This window comes from Pogoniulus pusillus, chromosome 18, assembly GCF_015220805.1.
Source record: "Pogoniulus pusillus isolate bPogPus1 chromosome 18, bPogPus1.pri, whole genome shotgun sequence".
NCBI lineage: Eukaryota > Metazoa > Chordata > Aves > Piciformes > Lybiidae > Pogoniulus > Pogoniulus pusillus.
The window spans coordinates 17,291,410-17,315,794 of NC_087281.1; the positions used below are offsets into that span (position 1 = coordinate 17,291,410).

The 24,385-nt window shown below is 38.5% G+C and overlaps 1 protein-coding gene across 1 annotated transcript; it reads right to left on the reverse strand.

Moving 5' to 3' along the window:
* Window positions 1–43: 43 nt before the first annotated feature.
* On the reverse strand, window positions 44–23,525 carry ERO1B (endoplasmic reticulum oxidoreductase 1 beta). Its single transcript, XM_064158582.1, has 16 exons — window positions 23,141–23,525; window positions 18,653–18,772; window positions 15,804–15,887; window positions 14,871–14,912; window positions 14,224–14,306; window positions 12,251–12,324; window positions 9,577–9,697; window positions 9,440–9,486; window positions 8,353–8,364; window positions 7,527–7,553; window positions 6,764–6,856; window positions 6,358–6,604; window positions 5,506–5,575; window positions 3,915–4,001; window positions 2,947–3,080; window positions 44–1,748 (listed from the first exon to the last, which is right to left on the reverse strand). The coding sequence occupies exons 1-16, from the start codon at window positions 23,237–23,239 to the stop codon at window positions 1,688–1,690; spliced, it is 1,401 nt and encodes a 466-aa protein (XP_064014652.1). The 5' UTR covers window positions 23,240–23,525; the 3' UTR covers window positions 44–1,687.
* Between the last annotated feature and the right edge of the window lie 860 nt (window positions 23,526–24,385).

Consider the following 24,385-nt stretch of genomic DNA (forward strand, 5'->3'; position numbering starts at 1 on the left):
CCGCATCCCACTTCCATTTAGCTTACCACAGTTTGACTTGTGATTGAGAAACAGTAATTTTTATAACAGCAAGTGTCAGCAAGACAGTCCATGTCATTGACAGTCAGGTAGAAATTTTAGGCTAATCTCAAAATAAAGGACATAGAGCATATCCCAGCTCTCAGAAAAACTCAGCTGTAAAGGACCACATTAAGGAAGCCAATACACTTACAATCAGTTATATAAACAGCTCACTAAATGTATGGTAGGGTGAAAAATGTTTAAGAGCACTTTATTTTGTGAAGACTTGTTTTAAAAACAAGTGATGTATCTACACTGTACCAGCACTTCATACATTCATGACTTCTAACTTCACTTTGAAACTTGCTGGTTTAAAAAAAAGAAATTACTCCATTTTGAATTTAAAGCAAACATTTGGTTGCTACTCCTCAGTAGCACTGTTTCTGAATTCTGGTTTTTGGATGATGGTCAGGTTATCATTGGCGTTTGTAGACAATGGTACATGTGTAATTTCCTATTTCATGGAAGTTATGTTATTAACATACCCGTTTTCTTAAGCTGAATATCCTTTTCAAGAAGGTACAGTTAGGGATTGCATAGATAGAGTATGCAGTATTAAATGTCAGTGTAGTTATGAACTTTTAAAAGCATCATATTCAAAAAGTGACTACAAAAACAAGCTCTTGCTTTTTGTACTGACCTTTTAACATAGCACTAAAACATTAACCCATAAAGAGCAAATCTTTTTCCACAGCTGAAGTGTGCTCTTTTATCATTTTAGATGTTAAAGACAATTTGTGAAGACTGAACTCATGATTACAATCTCAAAAACAAAGCAGGGTAGATGTGAACTTCATTGACCCTGGCTTGTCAGCTAGCAGCACGCCACTAACCATCTCACTCAACTCCAGCCCCATGCCCAAGCAAACACAGATAGCCAAGGGGCTGCAGAAAAGTCACTTCAACTGTGCTGCAGAGAAAAAGTATTTAAAGAACAAAGGAAATTCTGAAAAGCAGCGCGTATGGGAAAAAGGTTGATACTGGCATGATGCAAAGGAACTCAGTATGAAACAAAATTTTCTGCTCTGTAAATTTCCTGGATTTAAGTAATTAAAATTATTACAGTAATAAGCCAGAAATCCACAAGAGCTTTATCTTCTTTTCTGGTTTTGGGTTGTTGGGGTTTTTTTATTTTGTTTATTTTTGTTTTGTTTTTTTTGTTGTTATTTTGTTTCTCCCTCTCCTCTTTCCTTTTTCCTTTCTTTTATCCAGAATTGTCATACCCAATTCTCAAGAGTATACTGAAGCTCATACTCAGGAGAGGCAAAAGGTGAAGTGCCTGTCTCAGGAGAAGCCAGGTCAGGGTGGAGGTACATATGTTTTCATATAAAACAGATGTCTCAGGAAGACAAGGAAATAAAATTTATGAAGTTTTAGTACAAGAAAACTGTGAGCAGAGAACTTCAAAAATAAACTGATCAGCATAATTTACACATCTTAAAACTATGAATTTCATTCATAAATTATCTTTTCTAATTAATAACCATTCCTAGTTTAAACATAAATATTCAAGTTGGTATTCAGTTTTGATTTTTATCAGTTCACGTGAGTCCTGAAAGGATCTGTTCCTTCTGCTCAATGCAGTCATGTAAATGGTCTTCACTAATGGGTTGTGCAAAGGCCTTCATTACCTAGTTTGTTGTAATAGAACTTTAAAATTCTGCAATTCTCTTATACTCGTGGAAAGCCTGTAAAACAAAAAAAAAACCTTAAATGTTAACAATTCAACTGCAAAAGAAATGCAAATCATCATCTTCCAGGGGGGCTTTCTGTTTGTTTGGGTTTTTTTAAAGCACAATTTTGTTCCAAAGATTAACACCCTGAATACAGTATCTTCCCTCAAAAGATCCACCATCTCACTCTTCATTATACCTACACAAACCCTATGAGCCTCTCCTATGAGGAGAGGCTGAGGGAGCTGGGGTCGTTTAGCCTGCAGAAGAGGAGGCTCAGGAGTGTTGCTGTCTGGAACTACCTGAAGGGAGGTTGTAGCGAGGTGGGGGTTGGTCTCTGCTCCCAGACAACCAGCAACAGAAGAAGGGGACACAGTCTCAAGTTGTGCCAGGGGAAGTATAGGCTGGATGTTAGGAGAAAGTTCTTCCCAGAGAGAGTGATTTGCCATTGGAATGGGCTGTCCAGGGAGGTGCGGGAGTCACCTTCCCTGGAGGTGTTCAAGAAAAGACTGGCTGAGGCACTTAGTGCCACAGTCTAGTTGATTGGATAGGGCTGGGTGACGGGTTGGACTGGATGATCTTGGAGGTCTTGTCCAACCTGGTTGAGTCTATGATTCTATAAACTATTACAGGGATTAAAGTTTATATATGTTTAAGTCTTCCTGACTTCATTGAATATCTAAAAATCTCTAACCAGTGGTAGCAATTTTAAACAGGAACAGATTACTACGTTCAAGAGCTGAAGAACTAGCATGATGAACTAAGTAAGTTCTACACATCTTTCAAAGCTGTTAAAATGTTTTGGGTTTTGTTTCATCACTTCAATGGGTAAAAGAAGTTAATTGAAGTTTTAATAAAAATAACCAATTTATACTCCAAAAGTCAAAAAACATAAGAGAAATGTAAAAGGTAGAAGAGCTGTAGTTGCTGCTCAAAAAGGAGACATAATTAAAGTGTAATGCTTCTGACTGTTTAAGAGACTTAACATCAACATTTCACAAGGTGGAATTTATGAGATTTGAGATAAAGAAATGAATTGGCTACCAACACAGTACACACTCAGTTTGAAGGCATTAAGTTTATCAATGCCACCAACAGGACTTCAGCCCTTTAAAAAGCCACATCTACAAGCACAACGCTATCTTTCCACAGACCATAAGTGCCAACGCTGCAGTTTTATGGTTTTTGTTCTACACAAATGATTAAATCTTACCTTCCAAAGGCATTTACAAGAGCAACTATTTCTTGACGTGTGAGCTGAAAACCTTTTGATGGGCTATTCTCAGGAAGGCTCTGTATTTCCTTCTCAGAAAACAAGATCTTCAGAGCAGTTCCTAAGCCTTGTGTCTACAAAAAAAGTTGAGTGTTTTACCATCAATAAGATCACCACTGGCCCCATTTAATTTTGTTTGAGAAGAGAAAAACATGAATAGACCAGAGACATTAATTGAGACAGGGCAGAAAGAACCCCAAAAATTCAGAAGAGACAACCAAGTTTTTTCATGTTATGCATTTCTTTGAACACTTATCAGAATAAGCTTAATGCTCTGCAGCAGTACAGTAGGCATCCCAAGTCATAACTATTCTTTGTTTGGACTTCATGCTAAACTTGAGGTTTGAAACCCTTGTTTTCAATAAAAGAAAAATGTTTCCAGAAACTAAAATTGATTTTCAACTCTCAAGTTTTACTGTACACTTTTACATATTTGCTGCCTTCTGTGTAAATTATACAAGTTTTAATGATTCCTTTTTCTTGTGCCTCAATTTGCTACAGTAAAAAAATACAACAATTTGCTGTATTTTTTGTCAATTAAGCAAGTGCTGTATTTCCAGGAAGGTTTCCCACAGGTGATTCTGCAAGGTTCATATGATCACTGAATACAGGTAAAACACTGACTGCCAGCAAGACTTTGCCATGTAGTGTCTGCTTTAAAGGGAGACTACAAACCATACCTTTTAGTAAACTAAACAGCTAGTGACTAGATAAACATCTTTAAAGAGTAAACTAAACACACTTCTCTCTAATACCTAAGTAAGGATATCAAAAGACCAGCCATGTGCAGAAGGTCTGAATGCTAAGGTAAGATGCATCCTGCCTAACTGAAATACATGTTTATCTTCTGATCTTCACACCCACATCCCCACCCTCCTGCAAGCACACACATATGAAATAAACTGTACCTGCAGTTTGCCCCACAGCCTGCATTTGTCACATCCAACACAATCCATTATGCGGGATATGTTCTTGAAATGCAGTCTGAATTCCTCCTATCAGTTAAAAATAAACTGAAGAGTTAACTTCAACTACGTCTCACCTTCACAAAACAAGCAAACAAAAATATTATGTAGTACCACTAGAACTTCAATTGTTTATTACCAAAACTGAGCAAAATCACTACCTTACATAGTCAGGCCACGAGAAAGGTCCATGTAAAACCAGAATCTTTTTTTCCAAGCAACTGCTAACAGTAAAATCCTCAAACCACAACCCCTGGCCCCACTGAGTTTCTACCAACGGTCTCAAATTTTTCTGAGCTACAAATACTGTGTCCTTACCTAATTTTATTTCCATTATTCAAATTCCTTTTGAGCCAGTCTATCTTTTTGACAAACAGGTACACAAGTTACAGTTCCCAAGAGACATTTCCCATGTAAAGCTATAAGGAGATTGTTGCTTTGCAGCTTCATAGTGGAAGCACACATTAATTAAGATGAATTTAATATTTAAGGTCAGAAAAAACCACTAGTTGGGCTGATAAACTACTGGCAGCTTTCTACTAGCATTTTTCCTAATGCTGATGGAATTCTGTACTACCACTGAATTAAGTATTAAAAGTGTCATTAAATATTAAAAGAGACCAAGCCACATTTCAACTGTGGAACTGTTGTGCCTACCAATCTGAACAGCAGGATGTTAACAATTAAAGTTATGTATAAAAGCATCCATAAAAGATTCCTGCACCTAGAAACTGATTTTTCCTGTTAATATTATAATACATTACCTTACCCTATATAAGGAATCTGTTTTTTCCAGATAGTTATGTGAAAAAGAGACTATTTAAAAAACACCACTGCATCTACTGAGGCTGGTGAGAGGCCTCGAGCAGAAGCCCTACAAGGAGAGGCTGAGGGAGCTGGGATTGTTTAGCCTGGAGAAGAGGACGCTCAGGGGTGATCTTATTGCTGTCTACAACTACCTGAGGGGAGGTTGTGGCCAGGAGGAGGTTGCTCTCTTCTCTCAGGAGGCCAGCACCAGAACAAGAGGACAAAGCCTCAGGCTGTGCCAGGGGAAATTTAGGCTCGAGGTGAGGAGAAAGTTCTTCACTGAGAGAGTCATTGGACACTGGAATGGGCTGCCCGGGGAGGTGGTGGAGTCGCCGTCCCTGGGGCTGTTCAAGGCAATGTTGGACGTGGCACTTGGTGCCATGGTCTAGCCTTGAGCTCTGTGGTAATGGGTTGGACTTGATGATCTGCGAGGTCTCTTCCAACCCTGATGATTCTGTGATAATGCCACCTCAAATCATTTGCCTCTCAACAGTCCTGCCAGCAGATCCAAGGTATTAAATGAGAGATTTTTGTGCTTGGCTCAGGATTGTATTCTTTTACGCTAGATTAAGAGGCCCCACATACAATAAAAACCAAGATGTAAGTTTTTTATCCTGCTTACTCTGCTCTCAGCAGTATGCTGCTGGTAAGTAAAGAGGTTTGCTAAAATAACACAACTTAATTCCAATATGGGTGTTTTGGATGTCGTTCACAAAATTAGCTTTACCTTTAATGACTTGGCTCCTTTCTTATCTCCAGCAAACATGGACTTTTCATCAAAGTGCATACGGAAGGACCTAGTAAAGACAAAATGCAAAATAAAGTCCAAACACTGGTGTAAATGACAGTGTTCCAGCAAGTCTGAACACCAGTGCAAACACTTTTCAGAGTTTCCAGCCTTTGCAGAATAGATCTGATCAGCATCAGTTTTACCATTTGATCACTGTCACTTGAAATCTTTATTTGCAGTTTGTTGACGATTTTCTTCACTCCATTTCTACTGATCAAGATGTCTTAACATAAACTCAGACTGTCTTAATATTTGCCCCTCAGCAGATCACTGACCACATCTCAAACACTTAATGCAATTACGGTTAGAGACAGGAACAAAGCCACACAGCCGATTAGCAATCAAAAAAGTGAGAAGATGAGTAAAGAAACCAGGCTAAAGAACCTTGCTGAAGGAGATAAGGATAGCTACAGTTTCAGAGGTTAAGCCTATAAAAGCTGGATCACTCCTAGAATCAGTAAAACCATATGTATTATTTTTCTTCTCAAAATAAATCATGTGTACATTAATGAAGATTCAGAAAAAGCAGCAAACAGAACACTTTTCTTGTTGCTGGGTTTGTTTGTTCTTTATAAAGATTGGGATATTCAAACTCCAAAAATATTAACCTCTTCCCTTCAAATGCACAAATCCCTCTCATTCTGTCCTATTACTCATTTGATTCTATGATCATATGATTCTATGATTCACTCCACTCTCCTCCTTGTTCTGTTCTACCCAGAAGTCATCAACTCTCACTTGTGAATAAAGAATTTCAAACTATTTATAAAAGAAACCACTGTGCCTTACTTTGTATCCCTGAATATATCTAGTAAGAGAGCTTTAGATTCAGCATCTTCGTGGCCATTTCCAGTGTAAAGGTCAACAACTGAACGCTCAAAGTACGGTGCAACCTTTGACAAAGCACGCAGCTCTATCAAATACAAGAAATAGAGATTTTTCAGCCTCCTTGGTCCTTCTCCTTTTGTTTCCACGGGGTCAAACCGGCGAGTGAACTCCTTCACGTTCGGTCCCCAGCGAGGCTTCCCCCAGGTTTCTGCAGGGGTTGGGGGGGAATGGGTAGAGAAAGTAAAATATACATAGTTAGAAATAGAAAGCAACGAAGTATACAACAAAAATGTTCAGGAAAAAACCTGAACAAACATGTTAGATATTGTAGAATCCCACTCAGCCATTTTATCTAGACTTAAATTACCTTCCAGAAGATAATTTGCACAAAGATGCAAGTTGATGCTAGCATGAAGTCCAGAAATGAGTTTATAAAACACTCTTTTCTCAAGGCAAAGACCTATCCAGGAAAAAAAAAGACAAACTAAATACCAGAAATAAGGTATTAAAATAGCCTTACATTTCAGTGAAGGAAGTTTAACTTCACTGAAACGATTTAACTTCCAAGAGCTACAGTTACAGTACCTCAGTATTTTTAGTAAGCCCTCATATGCATCATAGGAAACATTTCTCTCTTTTTTAATATAAAGAGGTATTAAGAATGAAATTTGGCATTTCTTACTTGGTATTTCGGTGTTGTAATACTAATTGTCATTTAAATGTGAACAAAACTAATTCCTTTGCCTTCTGAGCATACATTATGTATGTTAGTCCACATAATGGGAACAGAACCATCAAACTTAAAGCTGTTTTCAAATAAAAAGGCCTAGCAACGTTACTATTAGTAGTGTTCCTGCTTGAATGCCTAAAATGAACAGAAAATTCCCAGTAACTGGTATAGAACTCCCCATTTATAAAAGATAAACATTGAATGGTTTAGGGACTATAACATCTAAGTGGGTGAGATTTCTAGATACTACCAAGAAAAATGCATTCTTTGATACTCACAGGTTGTGCATTATTCATTAGAAAAATCTACACTATGGAAAGTATATTGGGGAGATGAAAAAATTTCTATAGTGTTTCATCTAATGTATTTAACACTTTATTGACCATTCAAGAGCCTTTACCTTCTAGCCATGTGTAGAAAGATTCTCCTGTAAATACAAAAATATATGATTAAATGAAGAATATTAATTTTCAGCATTACTGCTCATGCTAACATTAGCTGCTGCCTCACAATAAAGCTACATAATTTAGCTATTAAATTGAGAATAGGCACTGAAGTGGCTGAACTTCATGGTTACTTTATGCTGAGGTCAGAGTAAGAGAAATGGTTAGGACATTCAGAAGTGGAAGTGCAAGCCTGATTATATGTATGCATTAGTGGTGAAAGACATGATGGAACAGTGCAATTGTATCTGATACCATTTACCTTACAGCTACTGTCTGAAGGTTTCCTGCTGACATAGATCTTCACCTGAGAGCTTTCAGCTGACTAAAAAAATCGTAGTCTCTTGCCCCATAGACAAGATCAAATGCTTCTTTCTCCACACATTCCCAAGATCAAGGGCATTCAACAAAGTACACAAAAAAGTCCCTCTTCTTTCAAGGGATCTGACATCAGTATCAGTGGAACTCTGGAGAAGACCTAGGAATCCTTTAATTTATGCATCGCCAGTTATCTTGCTAATAACTTCATCACAATACATATTCTGTGGCTTTCATCCACTCCTTCCCCCTACTCCACATGAAAGATTTATCCCTTCAAATCCTTATTTTATGACCTCCACTTGCACAAAACCATTGTACAAGATCATTTTATGATCTTCACTTGCACAAAAACATAACTTTCCTGCCTTCTGATACAATCGCAATAAAGTGAATAAATCAGATGTCAAAAACTCTTTAATGCTTACCTTACTTCCACAAGTCAAGCAAAATAAGATGACTTACCATCATCACCTCCTTAGGGGGAAAAACAGAATAAATACATAAATATTAAAAAGATATTTTCCACACAAAGTAGTAATAAAATACAAGCTTTACTACAAGCACTTAAAAAGGACAAGAAATCTTATCTACAAAAAAAAGCTACTTTCCATCCACTTCCTCCTTAAGGCCATTCAAGACTAAACACATTATAACAATGAAAGTCACTAAGAATTTCAAGTCTTATCTTTCAAGAGTATGTAAACCATCTGCTACTATGTTTTAGCTTCAGAAAGATAGTTAGGAAGCTTTCTTCAGTTTACAGTATTCAACAATCTGGCCAGTGGTCTTTTATTTTTTAAAATAATTATTTGTGCATATTAGCAATAAATCATCACAATATTTATAAATACTGAAAGCAGTCCTCATTTTCTAATGTGCAGTGATGCTTTCCAATTCATTCTATTGGCTAGTAGTTAACTTTTAAGGGAAATGAGAAACACTGACAGGAGAAAGCTGATTCATTTGGAACACAAGGTTACAGGTTTCAATTTAATTTGAAAACTTACAGGCTAAGTCACTGGTGTTGTTTTTCTTTTAAACATTTTTGCAGATAACTGAACCTTCCTAAGCATCTACTCTTTCTTCAAATAATGCAGTTGCTTGTGTATTTGTATTACACTAAACATTATGGTTGGAAAATATACAGATACTTTACACTAGGATGACTATGAACTAAAAAGATTAACTTACAAGTGCTAGATAAAAATATCAAAGGAAGAATACAAGAGTGCTGAAATTTGTTGCATTTCAACCTCCTCCCATCAACAACAGAAAATTCCCTGGGATGCTTACTAAACAGTATGAGACTTCAGCTCCCCTGACATTGATAAGCCTATTCATAAAAGTAAGATTAATCACGTACGTAATCAAGTATCACAAACCATAGTCTAAATATTAAACTATTAAAGATGGACAGCTACTTCTACAGAGGGAAATAAAAAAGCAGAAAGTACACCTATGGACTGAAGATTGGAATTTGCATCACTTCTGCTGCAACAGCCACTATGCTTAAAAAACTGCATTAGAAAATAAAACAGGCAAGACCCACCCCTACTAGGCGCCAGTGGATTTAAAGGACGATAGACAGATCGAGGCCTAGAAAATAAGTTAGAAAATACAAAAATCAGGTTTAAGATAAACTGAAGAGCAAGTGTATGAAATAGGTTTCCTCTCCCCCTCAATTACTTGAAGCAGTTTTCTTCATAGATGCTGTTCCACACTCTCCAAGCAGAAGGTCCCTTGTATCCAGTGTAACGTTCTGGATTCAGCAGCAAATCCACATACTGCGCATCTGGAGATCTCTCATCTAAATAGAATATGCAAGAAAAGGTTTCCTAACTGACCAGTTAAACACTTAATTAAACCCCCACAACACTCACACAGCATTAAATATAAATAATAGGTCTCATACAATACTGCTCTGTGTACCAACTGGATTATAAATGCCTTGTACATGAAAATACAGCAATAGACATGCTAACTAGAAAGCTCAAAAGTATATGATTTATTACAAAGTCTCCTGTATGAACATAATGTCTAACAGTTCAGAGCACATTTTATGTGGCTTCTTCAACTCTGCCATAAACACTTCTCATGCAATGTGTCCTCTCACCCTATACTAGGATAGAAACAGGGTTTTGTTTTAAACAGGCTTCAAATTCAGGGTTTATTTGACTGGCAATACTTGGTTGGAGAGACTGCTTTTCTGACATGGGTATACTGCTACAGGGGCTTCTTAATACAAAGTCAAAGAAATGCATCTTGCATTTGTTACATACTGCACACTTCTTAGCTAAATGCCTTATTTTCACCAGATACCCTGGCTTACTGGCAGAAAGTCTGTATTGCATAACTGAAACCTCAAGCATAACTGCTCTCTCTGTTATGGAAAGAAACACATTATTTAAGCAGCATTTCAACAAGTTATACCTTCACCTCTAAAGGTCACTACAAACTCAGGCACTGTATCCAAGGAAAACTGTGAAACAGTTATCAAAAGAAACTAAAGTTTTGAGCTACAACCAGCAAGAAAACAGGAAGATTTTTTTCCTCTTCAAACTTCTAGGTCAAGTGCAACTCATGCTTAAAAACCCCCACATACAATACAAGCTAGTAGTCCAGAGACCTGTTCATGGAGATAGGCCAAGCAGTGCCACTGAGTATCTCCTCAGATGTTGAAAAAAGCCACAGAAACAGAGTGAAAACTGCTCTAGAAAGAAGAGATGATTCTGCACAAGCAGTTAAGCATCACTTCAGCAGCAGCAGCAGCAAAAACAAGAGACAGACACAAGACGCACAACAACACAGTGCCAGATGAGACAAAGTTCAATTACAGCTTGTTTTAGTTCTTTAACAGCATGGCTAACCTAAGCAGTTCCTACACTTCCTGGTCACTTCAGGTCTTCATTTTTTCTTCTTGTTATCCACATACAACTGAGTCTGTGGGGCAGTGCAACAGAAAGATGGAAAGCTGACCTGGATTATGAACTTGAAAAAAAATCTAGATCAATTCCCTTAAGACTGACAAAAAAACTAATGAAAAGTAAAACTAACAACACAGTTTAGTGCTATGGTTGAGTAACTTAGGAGTTCTCTCATCATCAGAAAGGAGAAGAGAACAAGAGTTTAACTCCTCACAGTCACTCCCAGTAGTTATTCTCTCACCCCTCCCTGCTCCAGCTCAGAAACTCACCTGATAAGCCAGACCATCACAACAATCTGGGAGATAGGAAGATGTCAACTTTCCAGCTGCTCAAGGAAGCTAAATCAGCTCACCATGCAGAGCCAGTGCAAAAAAAAAAAAGGCACTGCAAGAACACAGCTGGAGTCAGTACATCCTCCTTCAATAGTGCATGATGTAAGGAGAAATAGAAGTAGAATCAGGATGTACTTAGGTTAGTATTACTCCTAAAACAAAGACTCCTAAACTGTACTCTCCCCCACTAAGTCTTCCTAAAAATGTAAGTAGGCAGCTTGAAGATAGCAGAGACAACAGCTTGTAACAGTTCAGATGTACAGTAATGCTCACTGTTTATCACAGGAACATCTTATATAGAGTATTTTCACAGCTATGCAGCAGAAATGCTGAAAGGGAACAGCAGCTGCTAAGTCCATTACAGCTGCTACTTTCTCGACTGGCACCAAACAATAGCCTAAAGGTAGATTAAAGCATCTTGCATTATATACTATCTTCTTAGCATAGAAGACTTTCTAAGGTATTTATATTAAAAGTATTTAGAAGTCAATTCTAAACTTGGCAATTCTCATGTTTATTTGAAGAGTTTCTTCAAAGTTTGAATGTTACAAGTAAATAAAAAGACTCACATATGTACGGCAGAAGGAAGACACAATATAGCATTTTAATGTTTTAACAATAAGGAAGTCCTTACAAATAAGGACAAATTGTAATGCAGAAATAATTTTGAAACTTAGCAAGGCTGGAAGAACAAACAGTCCACACAAAGAGTAGAATAGTAACAAGAATTATAATACTAAGAAACTGAGTTATCTGAAACTAATTTGTCTTATATTTGACCTAAATTCAACTCTTCTGTGTGAAGAAGCTTTTTTTAAAAAATATATATGCTAAATCCTTACCATTTACCTTTATTTATTTTCACAAACATCTCCTGTTCACCATACTAACAGGAGGCAAACAGTGAATGTGCATTGTGTAAGCTACCAAACGCTCCTCATGAAAAAGCGTTCTTTGCATGTAAGGCAAGAACTGTTAAATTTCCATTTAGCACAATATTAAAACACTTTTTAAATGCCTGTTTGGAGAGAAACTATAATCCCTAATGTTTTTTTAAGAGACAGTAAATAAAACATACAATCTGAAAAAGCTTAAACATTTTACCATCGAGTTCACAAAAATGATCCTGTGAATCGTCGTATCTTGCCCAGTCAATGAAAGCTTCCTTACTTTGGTTACTGAGGGGAAAAAATACATTTTATTTTAACCTTTTAAATAAACAAAATCAGGAAGAACTACATAATCCACATATAGCAATTAACTTGGAATTGATTTCTGAAGTACTGTATCTGAAACTTGCAAATATATAGTTACCATTTGTTAGCTGCCCAGAGATTCAAGCAGACATGAACTTTAATATTTTAAGAAGTTATCTGAACAAATGTTAAGACATCAAGAAAGATTTCATCTTCATTTCAACAAACTGTGCAGCAGCAGCAACTTCACATCCTTCAGTAAAAGCTTTGTAAGATGTGTTCATAGCATACATTTTTAACACCTTTCAAGTACTACTTTAGCAGCTGTCCCTCTGGGGAGATAGGAAGCATATTTTCCTAACCTGTACTTTCAAAGATATCTACAACAGTTAACCTTGCTTTTCAGTGGGAGACTGGATGGCTAAACACTCCAAGTTAAATTACAAATATGATTCCATTTTAGTCTTTTGAATAACAATGCTAGTCCATTCACTTTTCAATGACATATTTTACAGAAAAAAGTGGCCTTTGAAGTTCCCACACAAAGAAGCACAAACAGTGCCAGAAGTTGAATGCTTTATTTTATGCATGCACGCAGCACAGAACTACTAATGCCACTCTACCGACAGCAAAACATAAGAGAGATGAAGATTGGAAACTGTGCTCCAGGATACAGTGGAGTGCCCTGAAATAATGAAAACAACCTATTTCCTTTGATCAAATTTGTACTAGTGCAATTCTGACATTTCTGACTTGCCAAATCACAACAGGAAACTTCATAGCTAGCATTAGGGGAGGAACTTCTTCAGTAATTACTGGGAGGTAGGACTTCATGAATTTCATAACCACAGGAAATAGAGTTGATAAAGGAAAATAACTCAAAATCATGAGGACGATGTACCATCATATGTGGAGAGCATGGAGATTTGCCTACAAAGCACAGACTCTTCTTGCACTTGCAGGATCCATTACCTGCCCTATCCCAAATTTAATTTAGATCTTCTGCTCTCAAAAAAAGAATTCTCTTTAGTTCTCTAGGTGCGTACTCCGTCTCATATTTCTTATTTACCCTAAAAATCTTTGAACAAAGGCTTTATCTGGTTTGGTTTAAAAACACCACATACCAGGGAGCAGCAATTGCTTTTTCAAGACAGTCTGATTTTGAGAGGAAAGAGTTTTAACATCACCATCAGGTGCAACTGCTGAAATCTGAGATCAAAGACATCACACTTCTCCATCAACAGTGAAGAACTAATTCCTCTATTTCTACTTTTTAAAGGCAGAGACTCTAGCAGAGTGCAAGTTTTTCTAAGTGCTGTTCCACACACTTTCCTTCTCAGGAGCAATGCCATCCTGCAGAATTCCTCCTACCCTATCTTGACTGTACCATGCAACTATCAAGATCAGGGAATTGATCCAAGCTAAAAATAACTTTGCCAACAACAGAAGTAACTCATAAGCTCACTGATCTGGTTCACTGAATGATCACAAACAGTGTAACTGAGGGACACAGCAGGACAGAATCCCTTAATCCAGCAGAGTCACCAAGAACAAAGACTGGTACTGGTAAAAAACAGAAAACCAAGTAAGTTCAGTTGCAAGTCTCCTCGGAGTCTCAGTGCTGTAAGGCACTGCTTTCAAATACTAACAAAGTGAGGGTTTTTTTGCTCTCTTTTTCTTTTGGTTTGCCTTTTTTTTTAAACCAGGAAGTCTACTTATCACTTAACACCTTTACATGTTCTCACATCATTTCACATTTGCCTTCTAACAGGCTACGAAAAGAAAGAAGAACAATAACCAGAACATTGCAAAAACATTACAGACAAAATTAAATTATCCCTTATTAGTGTTTTTGTACTACTGTTATAAACTTCAGAATACCTCAAAGTACTGTTAACTGCTCCCAGTTTGTTAGCTTGCTCACAGTCTTCCAGTTCTTTGGAATTATTTGCCGCTTTTGAATACTGTAAGAAAGTTCATATTTAGATTAATTATCCTCAATTCTGTAAGAGCAGAAAGGTGAAAGTTATTTCTAGGTTTAGCAGTAAATTGGCTAGTACTAGAGAAAACCTTCAGATTCTAAAAGCTCTGAGTAATTCTGGGACACTTCTTATTTCTATTTTTCTTCACTTAATATCATTGTGTCAATTTCATTCTGTGGATTTAACTAACACAGAAAATTCAGCTAAACATGTAGAAATGTTGTTAGTTTTGGTTTTGTTTGTTTGTATAAATTAAATGGGCTTCTGAAGTGTTCCAGATAGTTATTTACATTCTTCTGAAAGAACACTGGAAGACAAGAGGTCTCATTCCTATAAACATACCTTGTATTTTGCAAAACAACATGACAGTAGCAGCTGTGTCAGAAACGCAATCACACACGAAAGTAAGCATGTAAAGCCATACACAAGCAGTTATGTTCCAAATTTCATCACTATGTCAAGACTGAAGGTTTGTGATAAAATGCCATACAGCTACTGTAATTTTTTTTTAAATCATTAAAAACTTAGGAATTAATGACAACTTACTTTATTAGAGCTCCCAGCCTTGATTCCAACAGGTATTTTACTCTAAAACCAAAAGTATCAGTTTTTACACTTCGTAAAAGTTATGCTTGATTAAAATCTACAAATTAAACATCATTCCCACACAGGTCACAGCAAGCTCATTTTAAAATATTTATCTTCTTCCTTTACCTTCACAACATGTTACATCTAAAACAGTGCTAGAGTTCAGAACAGACTTATTTAAGTTGTTTTACTGGAAAAATCACAGAATCGTAGAATTAACCAGGTTGGAAAAGACCTCTAGGGTCGAGTCCAACCTATCACCTAACCCTTCTAATTAACTAAACCATAGCACTAAGTGCCTCATCCAGTCTCCTCTTAAACACCTCTGGAGATGATGACTCCACCACCTCCCCAGGCAGCCCATTCCAATGGCCAATCACTCTTTCTGTGAAGAACTTCTTCCTAATGTCCAGCCTAAACCTGCCCTGGCACAGTTTGAGACTTGTGTCCTCTTATTCTGTCACTGGGTGCCTGGGCAAAGAGACCAACCCCTGCCTGGCTACAACCTCCTTTCAGGTAGTTGTAGAGAGCAATAAGGTCTTCCCTGAGCCTCCTCTTCTCCAGGCTGAACAATCCTATCTGCCTCAGCCGCTCCTCATAGGGCTGTGCTCCAGTTCCCTCACTAGCCTTGTTGCCCTTCTTTGGACACGTTCAAGCACCTCAACATCTTTCTTAAATGGAGGGGCCTAAGAACTGGACCCAGTACTCAAGGCGTGGCCTAACCAGTGCTGAACAAGACCGTAAAATACATTGGAGGTATTTCTGCTTTTTGTCACTCTTACTTAAATTTAAGATCTCATTAGTAAATATTGTTAGTACAGTAATAGTCACCGTGAGTTAGCAGTTTTAAACCAAATAATATTTTTACAGTCTATATTATTTGATCCATACCTCAGGACAAGGCTCTACATGACAATCTTTGATAGAACAATGGCCATCATCAGCCCAAAATGGGCATGGTCTCTTCAGGTTGACCTAAACATAGAAAAACCAAACGTTTACAATCAGCACTTGCTGTTCTTCATAATCTATATAACATGACTGTTAATGTACTGAAGTTTCTGTGGGGTTTTTGGTAGTTTGTTTTTTTTTTATGGTAAGGTAGTTAGCATAAGGATTAGTTTTCTGACTTAAGACTTACAGTTTTAAGTAATTTTTATAAGCACATTTTTAGTTCTTGAAATTTTGCACTGAAACTGTTTTAGGGTCTGATGCCATCTGTGGGGTACTAGGCTTAATTTTACTGTATGTTTTATAGAACTCTTTCTGTGTCTGACCACAGGATCAAATTCAGTATTTGCAGCAGTTTCTAATAAGTGGTACATCATTCAAGATGTAGTTTGCTGGATATAAACAGTAACTTCAGTTGAATGTCTTCACGAGCAGTATTTATCAACTGAAAAACAGTAGCACAAGCTGTGCTAAAGGAAAACAAAAGAAGAGAAAAAAAATTAGTAAATTTTGGGTTGTGTGGCTGGTTTTGTGTGGTTGGTTTTTTTCTTTAGATTTTTAAAACTTTCTATCTGGAAGGTAGTGATTGCTACTGAGCATAAATGCTTTGCATTTTATTTATAAAGTTAGATTTCAAAGCTGGTGTACTTCTGCAGTTTTTTGGCTGATCATGCAGGAAAACCTTTAGTCTTCAGACTAAGAGTGGTAAAATGTGTTTTATCATTAATGTTTCTGTGTGTAAGGCTAACGTAAAGGAAAGCTGGATTCCTGCCCCCCCCCTTCACACTGACTTTCACATTGACAGTCCAGGTGAAGTGTTTGAATTTTTTTGCCACACACTATATATCTGCAGTACTCCCTATCTTTATTGTGCCATTTAGTAATGATCAGGAGCACTAATCACAGAATTTGCTGGTAGTGTTTATAAACTGGTTACTTTTCATTATTTGTATTTGTACTATATCAGCTGTCTAATTTGAAACTCATTATGGTACTCAGTCTTCCTTCTCTGGTGATGAATGATAAACATTGATTGTTTTTATTGCTCAAAATCTGAAATCATCCAAGCACTTAGTAAACTTGTGCACTAATCTGTCTTTCATCAAATTTTTCTTCATCAGTGCAGTACAAGCTCAACTATTTTAGAGCAATGTGTGTCTGATTTGCCTTCTTTTTAGTAGTTATTTTACTGTTTTGAATTTAAATTTGAAGTGAGAGATTGTCTTTGCACTTTAATATATATGTGTTTGTGTCCACTGGAGACCGTTACTGCCAACAATTCCACTGCAGCGAGCTTCAGTTTATGCCCAGGAGGGAAAGTAGTTAAATTAACCAACAAACACCAAGAAAGCCTCCTAAACTTGAAGTACAACATTTAACTTTTTCTTTCCCGGTGTCATCTCTCTCCTAATTTGATAGGATTTCCTAATACTGAGAGTTATTTCTTTTAAAGTTGCTATAACAAACTAAGTGTTCTTACTATACCTTGTAGGTTAAAAGACTGGGACTAAACACTTCAGCCTAATCTTCAAAGAATATGTTTTCTCTTTTTATATAGGAAGGCTTTTCTAAATAATGTAATTCATATCCTGTACTTTTGGCTTTACATAAGGATAAATACAGACAGGAGACAAAGTTTAAGCATCTAATACAGTAGTGCCAGAGCAGCCCCTCAGGCAAATAGGCAACTGAACTCTAAATCCCATGCCCTGATGAACTTGGAGTTCACTACACAGTAAATGAAGGTTTCCCCAGTAAGAGAAACACACTACTCAATCTTTTAACTTGGAGAAGAGCTGAAATAACTGAAATGTTTTTCAAAATTACTCCAGTAAAACACTTGTCAGGCTTTGAATACATTTATACTGGCAAAGTACATTTATACTGGATCAACAATTTGCTTCAAGTGGTCTGTTTTTTTGGGCAGGGGGGGAATACAGTAATAGAAGCCCAATGACCACCTTCACTGAATTGCCAAATCAGAGCCTGAGCAATAAAAAAAAAAAGAGGCCAAATTCCATTTTTTCCCCAATATTATAGGTACTATGCTAAGCATATAGAAAATGAGATCAGTATGCCTCTGACACAAAGCCAGGACAATATGAAGAGTCCGAGATGAATATCCGGATTTTACTCTCTCTCCAGTCTATTCTCTTGACACCTAAGATAAATCAAAACTATGTACCAGAAACAAAGAAATGATCTTTAATGTCCGAAGGAGAAACTGTTCTGTACAGGTACTCAAAACAAAAGCAATTACCTCTTCAAATGGTCTGTCAATATAATTAAAGTTCTCTAAAGAACAAAACAATGTTTGACTTGTTCAACTAAATTCTAAATTCCTCTACCAAATCTTTCAGCAAGTAAATCTTCCTCTGTTTTTAAAACACACATACAATTTAACTGCTATATGGCATCTGAAGGAAAGACTGTTTTCTAGGTTTCCACACTGATGTACTTAGCATGACCGGCAGTTACAAATTCAGCTTTAAAATGTTAGAGAGATTCCTCAGCCAAATAAACCCAAACTAACAAGATATTAAGCAGATAGCTGTCATCACCCCTAAGAAGTTGTACCCTCTTCTTGTCACAGGCCAAACCACCTTAGCACAAATACATTAAAAGCAGGGATGTGTGGTGAAGGGTGGATTGCACATTGACCCTTGGAACTGCCCATCTATTAGTAAGAACTATTAAAGATGACATAGGATTACAACACAGCACTAAAATATGATCTGCATAACTGCTGTTGAAGTGAAAACTCTGGGAAAATATTACTCTAAGTGTACCTTGTAATATCTGAAGTAATCACGTTCTTGCAGTTTCTGTATTTTGGGGAAGATCTTGAAAGTATTGAAGTCATCGATGCTTTCTATGTCACACAAGCAATCATCTAGGACTCCTGCAAGCTATTTAAAAAATACATTAAAATTTAGTTTTTATTAAGAAATGCAGTATTAACTACAGAAAAATCCTCTAAATAGAAAAAAGATGGCAGTCAAAAGAAATATTAGCAAAACACAGTTCCATAACAAATTATTTATTTCTCATCATTAACATACTCTATAACATACCTCACATACCCAGAATTAGAGAATAAATGTCCAAAACACTTTCTCTGAGCCAGTTAGCCACATTAACACTTCCAGCTCTGAAATTCATTGACAGATTCAGCACATGGAACTTTCTGCAGAATGAGCAGTACAATTTCCCAAACTACAAGTACATGGTATTTTAGCACATCAGAGTTGCATACCAAGCATTCTTCACCAAATGTTCATTAGTTGAATCGTCCTACAAACTAACAACCAAAACAAAACTATCAATCCACAATCATGCATTGCCATCTTGGTTTTATAATTAAGCATCAAAACACTCCAGCTAGTTCCTTTAGAGATATGGGAGCAAGGAGAATCCTTACTTTTGTGCCCCAAAAAATCAGAAACCTCACAATTAAATTCTACAAATAAATACTAGGAAAATCAAGTGCAGGTATCTGCATGGTAAGGTTGAAAATCTATTGTGAAACTACAGTCCCAGCTTCCCAGTCCCATCCCTCTAATGTCAGAACAGCAATCTGGTTCAAGATGCTGCACCAGCTTAGGAGCGTCCCTATGAAGAGCAGTGCACAGAAGTGCAGAAGCCCTCCTGCCAGCACAGGAGAAGAAGACAGGACTGTGCAAGTAGCTCAACTAACTTAGTGACCTAAGCCACAGTAATACTTCTGCAGAGGTCCTGACAGCATCTTAGTAAAAGGCAGAAACATTTAAAGTACGATTCTATTAATATTTGTATGATAACATTTCATTAGATCTAAACTACTCCTAAGCACAGTTTCTTAAACAACTACAAATGTGTTTGAAAGGCTGTTCAAATGCAACTTTGAAGGCTCTAGATCATATCTAAGGCTAAGTAAGGAGATATTGCTGTTAACTGCTGCTGTTCTTCAGCCAGACAGGAAATGCATCAACATACATACTGACCTAGAAAACACGTAAAATAGGAAATCTCTTATATCTTGTATCTCGTATGGGCTTTGAACTTCTAACTATTAAAAGGTTACATGCAAAAGCAGATGGAAAATCTTTTTGCTTTTTTTTTTCCTCCACAGATTTCACAGAGATGAGATTATGAAATCATCTCATCTGTTTTATGCATGATAAATCATTTCACTACTTTACAGAACAGATACCCTTATATAACCAAGCTTGATTTAAGAGAGTCGCTAGACACTGAATTATGGTTTCTGCTCTTTTATGAAGTATAAAGGAGGCCTGAAAAATGCATTTCTTTCAGCCTCCTGTGGGAATAAAAAAGGTGAGGGTATGGCAATAAACTATTTAGTAAAAAATTAACTGTATGTAAATCCTGCTTTTCCTAAGGCACTAAATAAGATGTCACAATTCTGCAAGAGTAGATTAGGCAATGAAGTAAAATTAATTTAAGGGAAGTGACTTTACCCAAAGTCTTCCGCGCTGTTATGTTTGTCCTGCTAATGTTATTTAACTTCAAGCCCAGGCAAACAGCTATGAAAGGGCCTATGTGCAATTACAGGTTTTTCACAAAACCATGAAAGCTCACAGACTTTGTAACGGCCAACTTTGAAGTCAGAAAACAAAACGTTTTATTATTAATACTTAGAGAAATAAAATGTAGGTGCATTTTAATCTGTAATGATTTCATTAAAAATTCCAATTTTTTTTTATCAGTCACATACAAGTAGAAATTACTTTTGCAGTCTTCACAGGTAACACAATATCACAAAAGAAATGACAGAACATGTCATTACAATATTAAAAAGCAAAAAGATAACTGACCATTTTGCTCAACTGTTGTTAAACTGTATAAACAGATGAACCTCATGTGAAGAGCAATAATGTATTAAACTGAATGCAGTAAGAAAGATCTGAGAGATCTTCTTTGGACTCAGAAGGGTAGGAAGCTATTTTGATGACCGATTCATGAAGCTAGCCACTGCTTACAAAAATATTTCTGCCTTCTATGCAAAATTGAAAGAGACTTTTCAGGGGATATTGTTCCAAATAAACCTGCAGTAGTTACATTCAACATCAAATCCCTGTGGAAAAATAAAAAGCTGCCATCTTTTCATTCAATTAAGATAGAAAACTAATGAAGGCCATACACTTGCTCTATGTCTCTGACAAAATCTTGATTCTAAGAGCATCTTTTTAGAACATTATATAGCTTCAGAAATAAACACTCCTCAAAAAACAGAACTGGTCTGAGAAATATTTTTTTATTAACAAAGCAAACAAGTGAAATTCTCCATTTCTTCCTCATAGCTTTTTTAAAACAAGGAACTGTAAGCTCTCTGTATACATAAATTAGTAGAACTGTTTCCTTAGAAGGCATGCTCTAAAATTAAACTATGCTCTATCTGTACCAAATCACATTTTATTAAATTGCCTGATAGCACACATGAAACATCAATACACCAGCAGTGTCAGTTCATAGCACACTGATGTAGCAGCAACATAAGTTTCAAGTGCCCCAGTTAGAGGGTTTCTGATTAGTACAGGTATAGCCTTCAGTGCTCTCACTTTTGTAATCATGGAACACCAAGAACAAGCAGCTTTGGTAATTACAGCCTGTTAATTACATTGAACTTTAAGACAAACTCTGAAAGCATTAGCTTACTACAATTCATGTTCAAGAAGTTGTCCAACATTAAACATTTCTTCTGTATTTCAAATACACTTATCAAAGTATTTCCATGTACTGTCAAATATATTTTAGTTCTTGTACAGATAACAGAGCTGTACTGGAGACATTACACTTCTAACTTATCTCTTCCAAGATAAAATAACCTTTCAGAAGGAAAGGCCAATGTCCAACCTGTATCAATTTCACCTTATGAAATCTGGAAAGAAATATATTCAGCACTTGCAACATTAAAAGCTGAATAAATGTTCACACTTACAAGTCTATCAATACAAATAACCTTATTAGTATTATCAGGTTGCTATACTTTAACTGCTTCAACAATTAGAAGACCACTTGGGACACCTTGTTTTGCTCCTTAACATTTTACTTTGTCATTGTTGCAGAATGAGAGAAAAGATATAGGTAACACGATTCCAAGAACTAATTGGCTAGCTCCTCCTTTTACAGTGCAGGTCAAACTCTAGGTATTTAAATCCTGAGTACAATATGCTAACAATTTTATGAAACAGTAACAACCAACCTCTCTGCCAAGTATCATAAGAAAATTATGCCACTTTGCAAATGGCCTATTTAGAAATATTAATTCAATAAGCATCTCTATGCTAAAATTGCTACTAACATAAGTGATTTCTAAACCTAGGAAAACTTCAGCTTACAACAACTCAAAAAAATACCACAGAAGCTATGTAGACTGGACTAGTCACTGCCTCCTTCACTTACAACAGAGCAGGTTATACAAAACAGAAATTTACAGACCGTAAGAAAAATAACAGTCAGATAGAGACAAACTTTGCTCCACGTGGACACAGTATTTCTGTATGAACTCGCTCTCATGTCTTTGGCCCAGCTAAAATCCTCCCCTGCTTGACACCAGCTGTTATTTCAGTCACGGTCATACTGACGAATAACAAACTCACAACTCCACATACTTGTCCTTCTGAAGCTGCGAAGGCAGTTCACAGAAAGCATTCTCACCCTTCCCTGCAACGTGTGCAAAGAGACACGACCCACACACAAGCCAAGCCCGGGCACTGATACTACCATTCGAACATATGGCTTCGCATCGACTTCAGAAGGACGCCAAACTTTTTGTTTTAAACAAGAGTATGATCCAACCCAGAATTTCTCTACGGACACCAAGCAGTGGTACCTAGACTGCTCTGCGAGCTGGACCGTTATATAAGGTTCCCAGGTGAACCAACCTCTCCCCTCACTGTAGCAGTGGGGCATCACAGACCAGAGACACCCAACAGCCCGGTCCCGGGCTAGATCCCAACAAGTAACAACCAGAGAGTACCGAATAGGAAGGACGTGAGCTACAAACTTCATCGAGAGACTCTCAGGCTTCGCCACCGGGAAGGCTTCACAAGACACGGCCCGAAGCTGTCCTGTCCCCCGCGACCCTCCGAAGCGCCTCCATCACCTCCTGCAGCCCACGATAGGGAGAATCTCTGCTCTTCTTCCCCTCGGGCAGGAGCCCTCAGCTCAATTCAATGGCTGAGGAACCTGACGGTCGAGCCACGCTCTTTTCTCTCCCTCCTCCCCGCCATGTGAGACCCCGGCACTTAGTCCCATCTGCCGCGGGTTCCTACCTGGGCCTTCGCTGTCAAGACGCAGCTGAGCACCGCCAGCAACTGCGTTGCCAAGCGTGTCCTCGTCGCTGTGCTCGGGACGGCATCGCCACCGCTCATGCTGCTGTTGCCACCACTCCGCCCGCCGCGGTTGACGGGGGAGGGCGGCCCTCACCCCGCCGCGCAGCAGCCTCCGCCGCCGCCACAGGAAGAAGACGGGGAAACCCGAGCGTCGGGGGCGGTGGCAGCGTCTACTCCCGGCACGGCCACTCCTGCCTGGGGCAGGAGCTGTTAGGCGGGGGAGCTGTGCTCACCCAAACCTGTCCGTGCGCCGCCGCCGCCGCCGCCACCACAGCACCGACGTGCGCCCGGTCCCCGCACACAGCCAGAGCCGCCGCTGCCCGCCTGCCCCTCCGGCCGCCGCGCGGCATCCCGGGAGCGGTAGTCCGCGCGCGCGCAGGGCCGGGGCGGAGCCGCGCGCGGCGCGGCGCCAATGGCAGAGGACCACGCGCGCCTCCAAAACAAGCGGCGAGCGGGGCGGCGCTGGCGGCGTGCGGCCGGCCGGGCGCGGTACGGGCGCGGTACGGGCGCGGTACGGGCGCGGAAGGGAAGGCGTGACCTGGGCGATGGCAGCCTGTGGCGCCGTGCCCCTGGGGGTATCACCCCTACTGCCGCGGAACGTGTAGCGGAACGTGTTTCCCTGAGGCAGCGCCGCAGGCCTCTGGTCCCTCTACCCACCTTGCCCCACGGTTGGGCAGGAGGGAGCCGCCGGCGGGAAACTGAAACAAGCGGTGTTTACCGGTGCCTGTCCAGCCTTTGATCGCTTGTTTCGAAGAGAGGAAAGATACTAGGGACTTCTCTCCCTGTGGCTGCCAAGCGCCGGGAGGTGCCCTAGAGATTAGTTGCGCTGAGTACTTAGACGTGGATTTTTTTTTCTTTCAAGTTAATTTGCCCTTTATTCTCAGTACAGCTGCTGTTATGACAAGCTCTTTATATGAAGATGGGCACACCTAATCTGTGAGATTTTTAACAGCAACGAGTACTGAAAGATAAGGTTTCGTATCAAAGCCAAGAAAGAAATGGTGACTTGTAGCAGAAAATGGCAGTCCTATTTCTCCTTCCCTCCTTCTCCAGGTCCTTGTCCCATGTATCGGAGCTAACAGTCCAGCAGTTTCATTTCAATCAGTTCAGCTACTTGAATGGTTTAATGGTCTTTTCCTTTCCGATAGCAGTGTGCCCAGGCTACTTCGATAGTGGCATATAAAC

Excerpts from the sequence above, each read along its gene's own strand:
- ERO1B (XM_064158582.1), bottom strand. The coding sequence starts at position 23,239 with ATGAGCGGTGGCGATGCCGTCCCGAGCACAGCGACGAGGACACGCTTG. Across the intron at positions 14,913-15,803 it reads ATGTAGAGCCTTGTCCTGAG|AGTAAAATACCTGTTGGAAT; the intron begins GTATGGATCAAA and ends TTTTGGTTTTAG. Across the intron at positions 6,605-6,763 it reads TGCAAATTATCTTCTGGAAG|AAACCTGGGGGAAGCCTCGC; the intron begins GTAATTTAAGTC and ends CAACCCCTGCAG.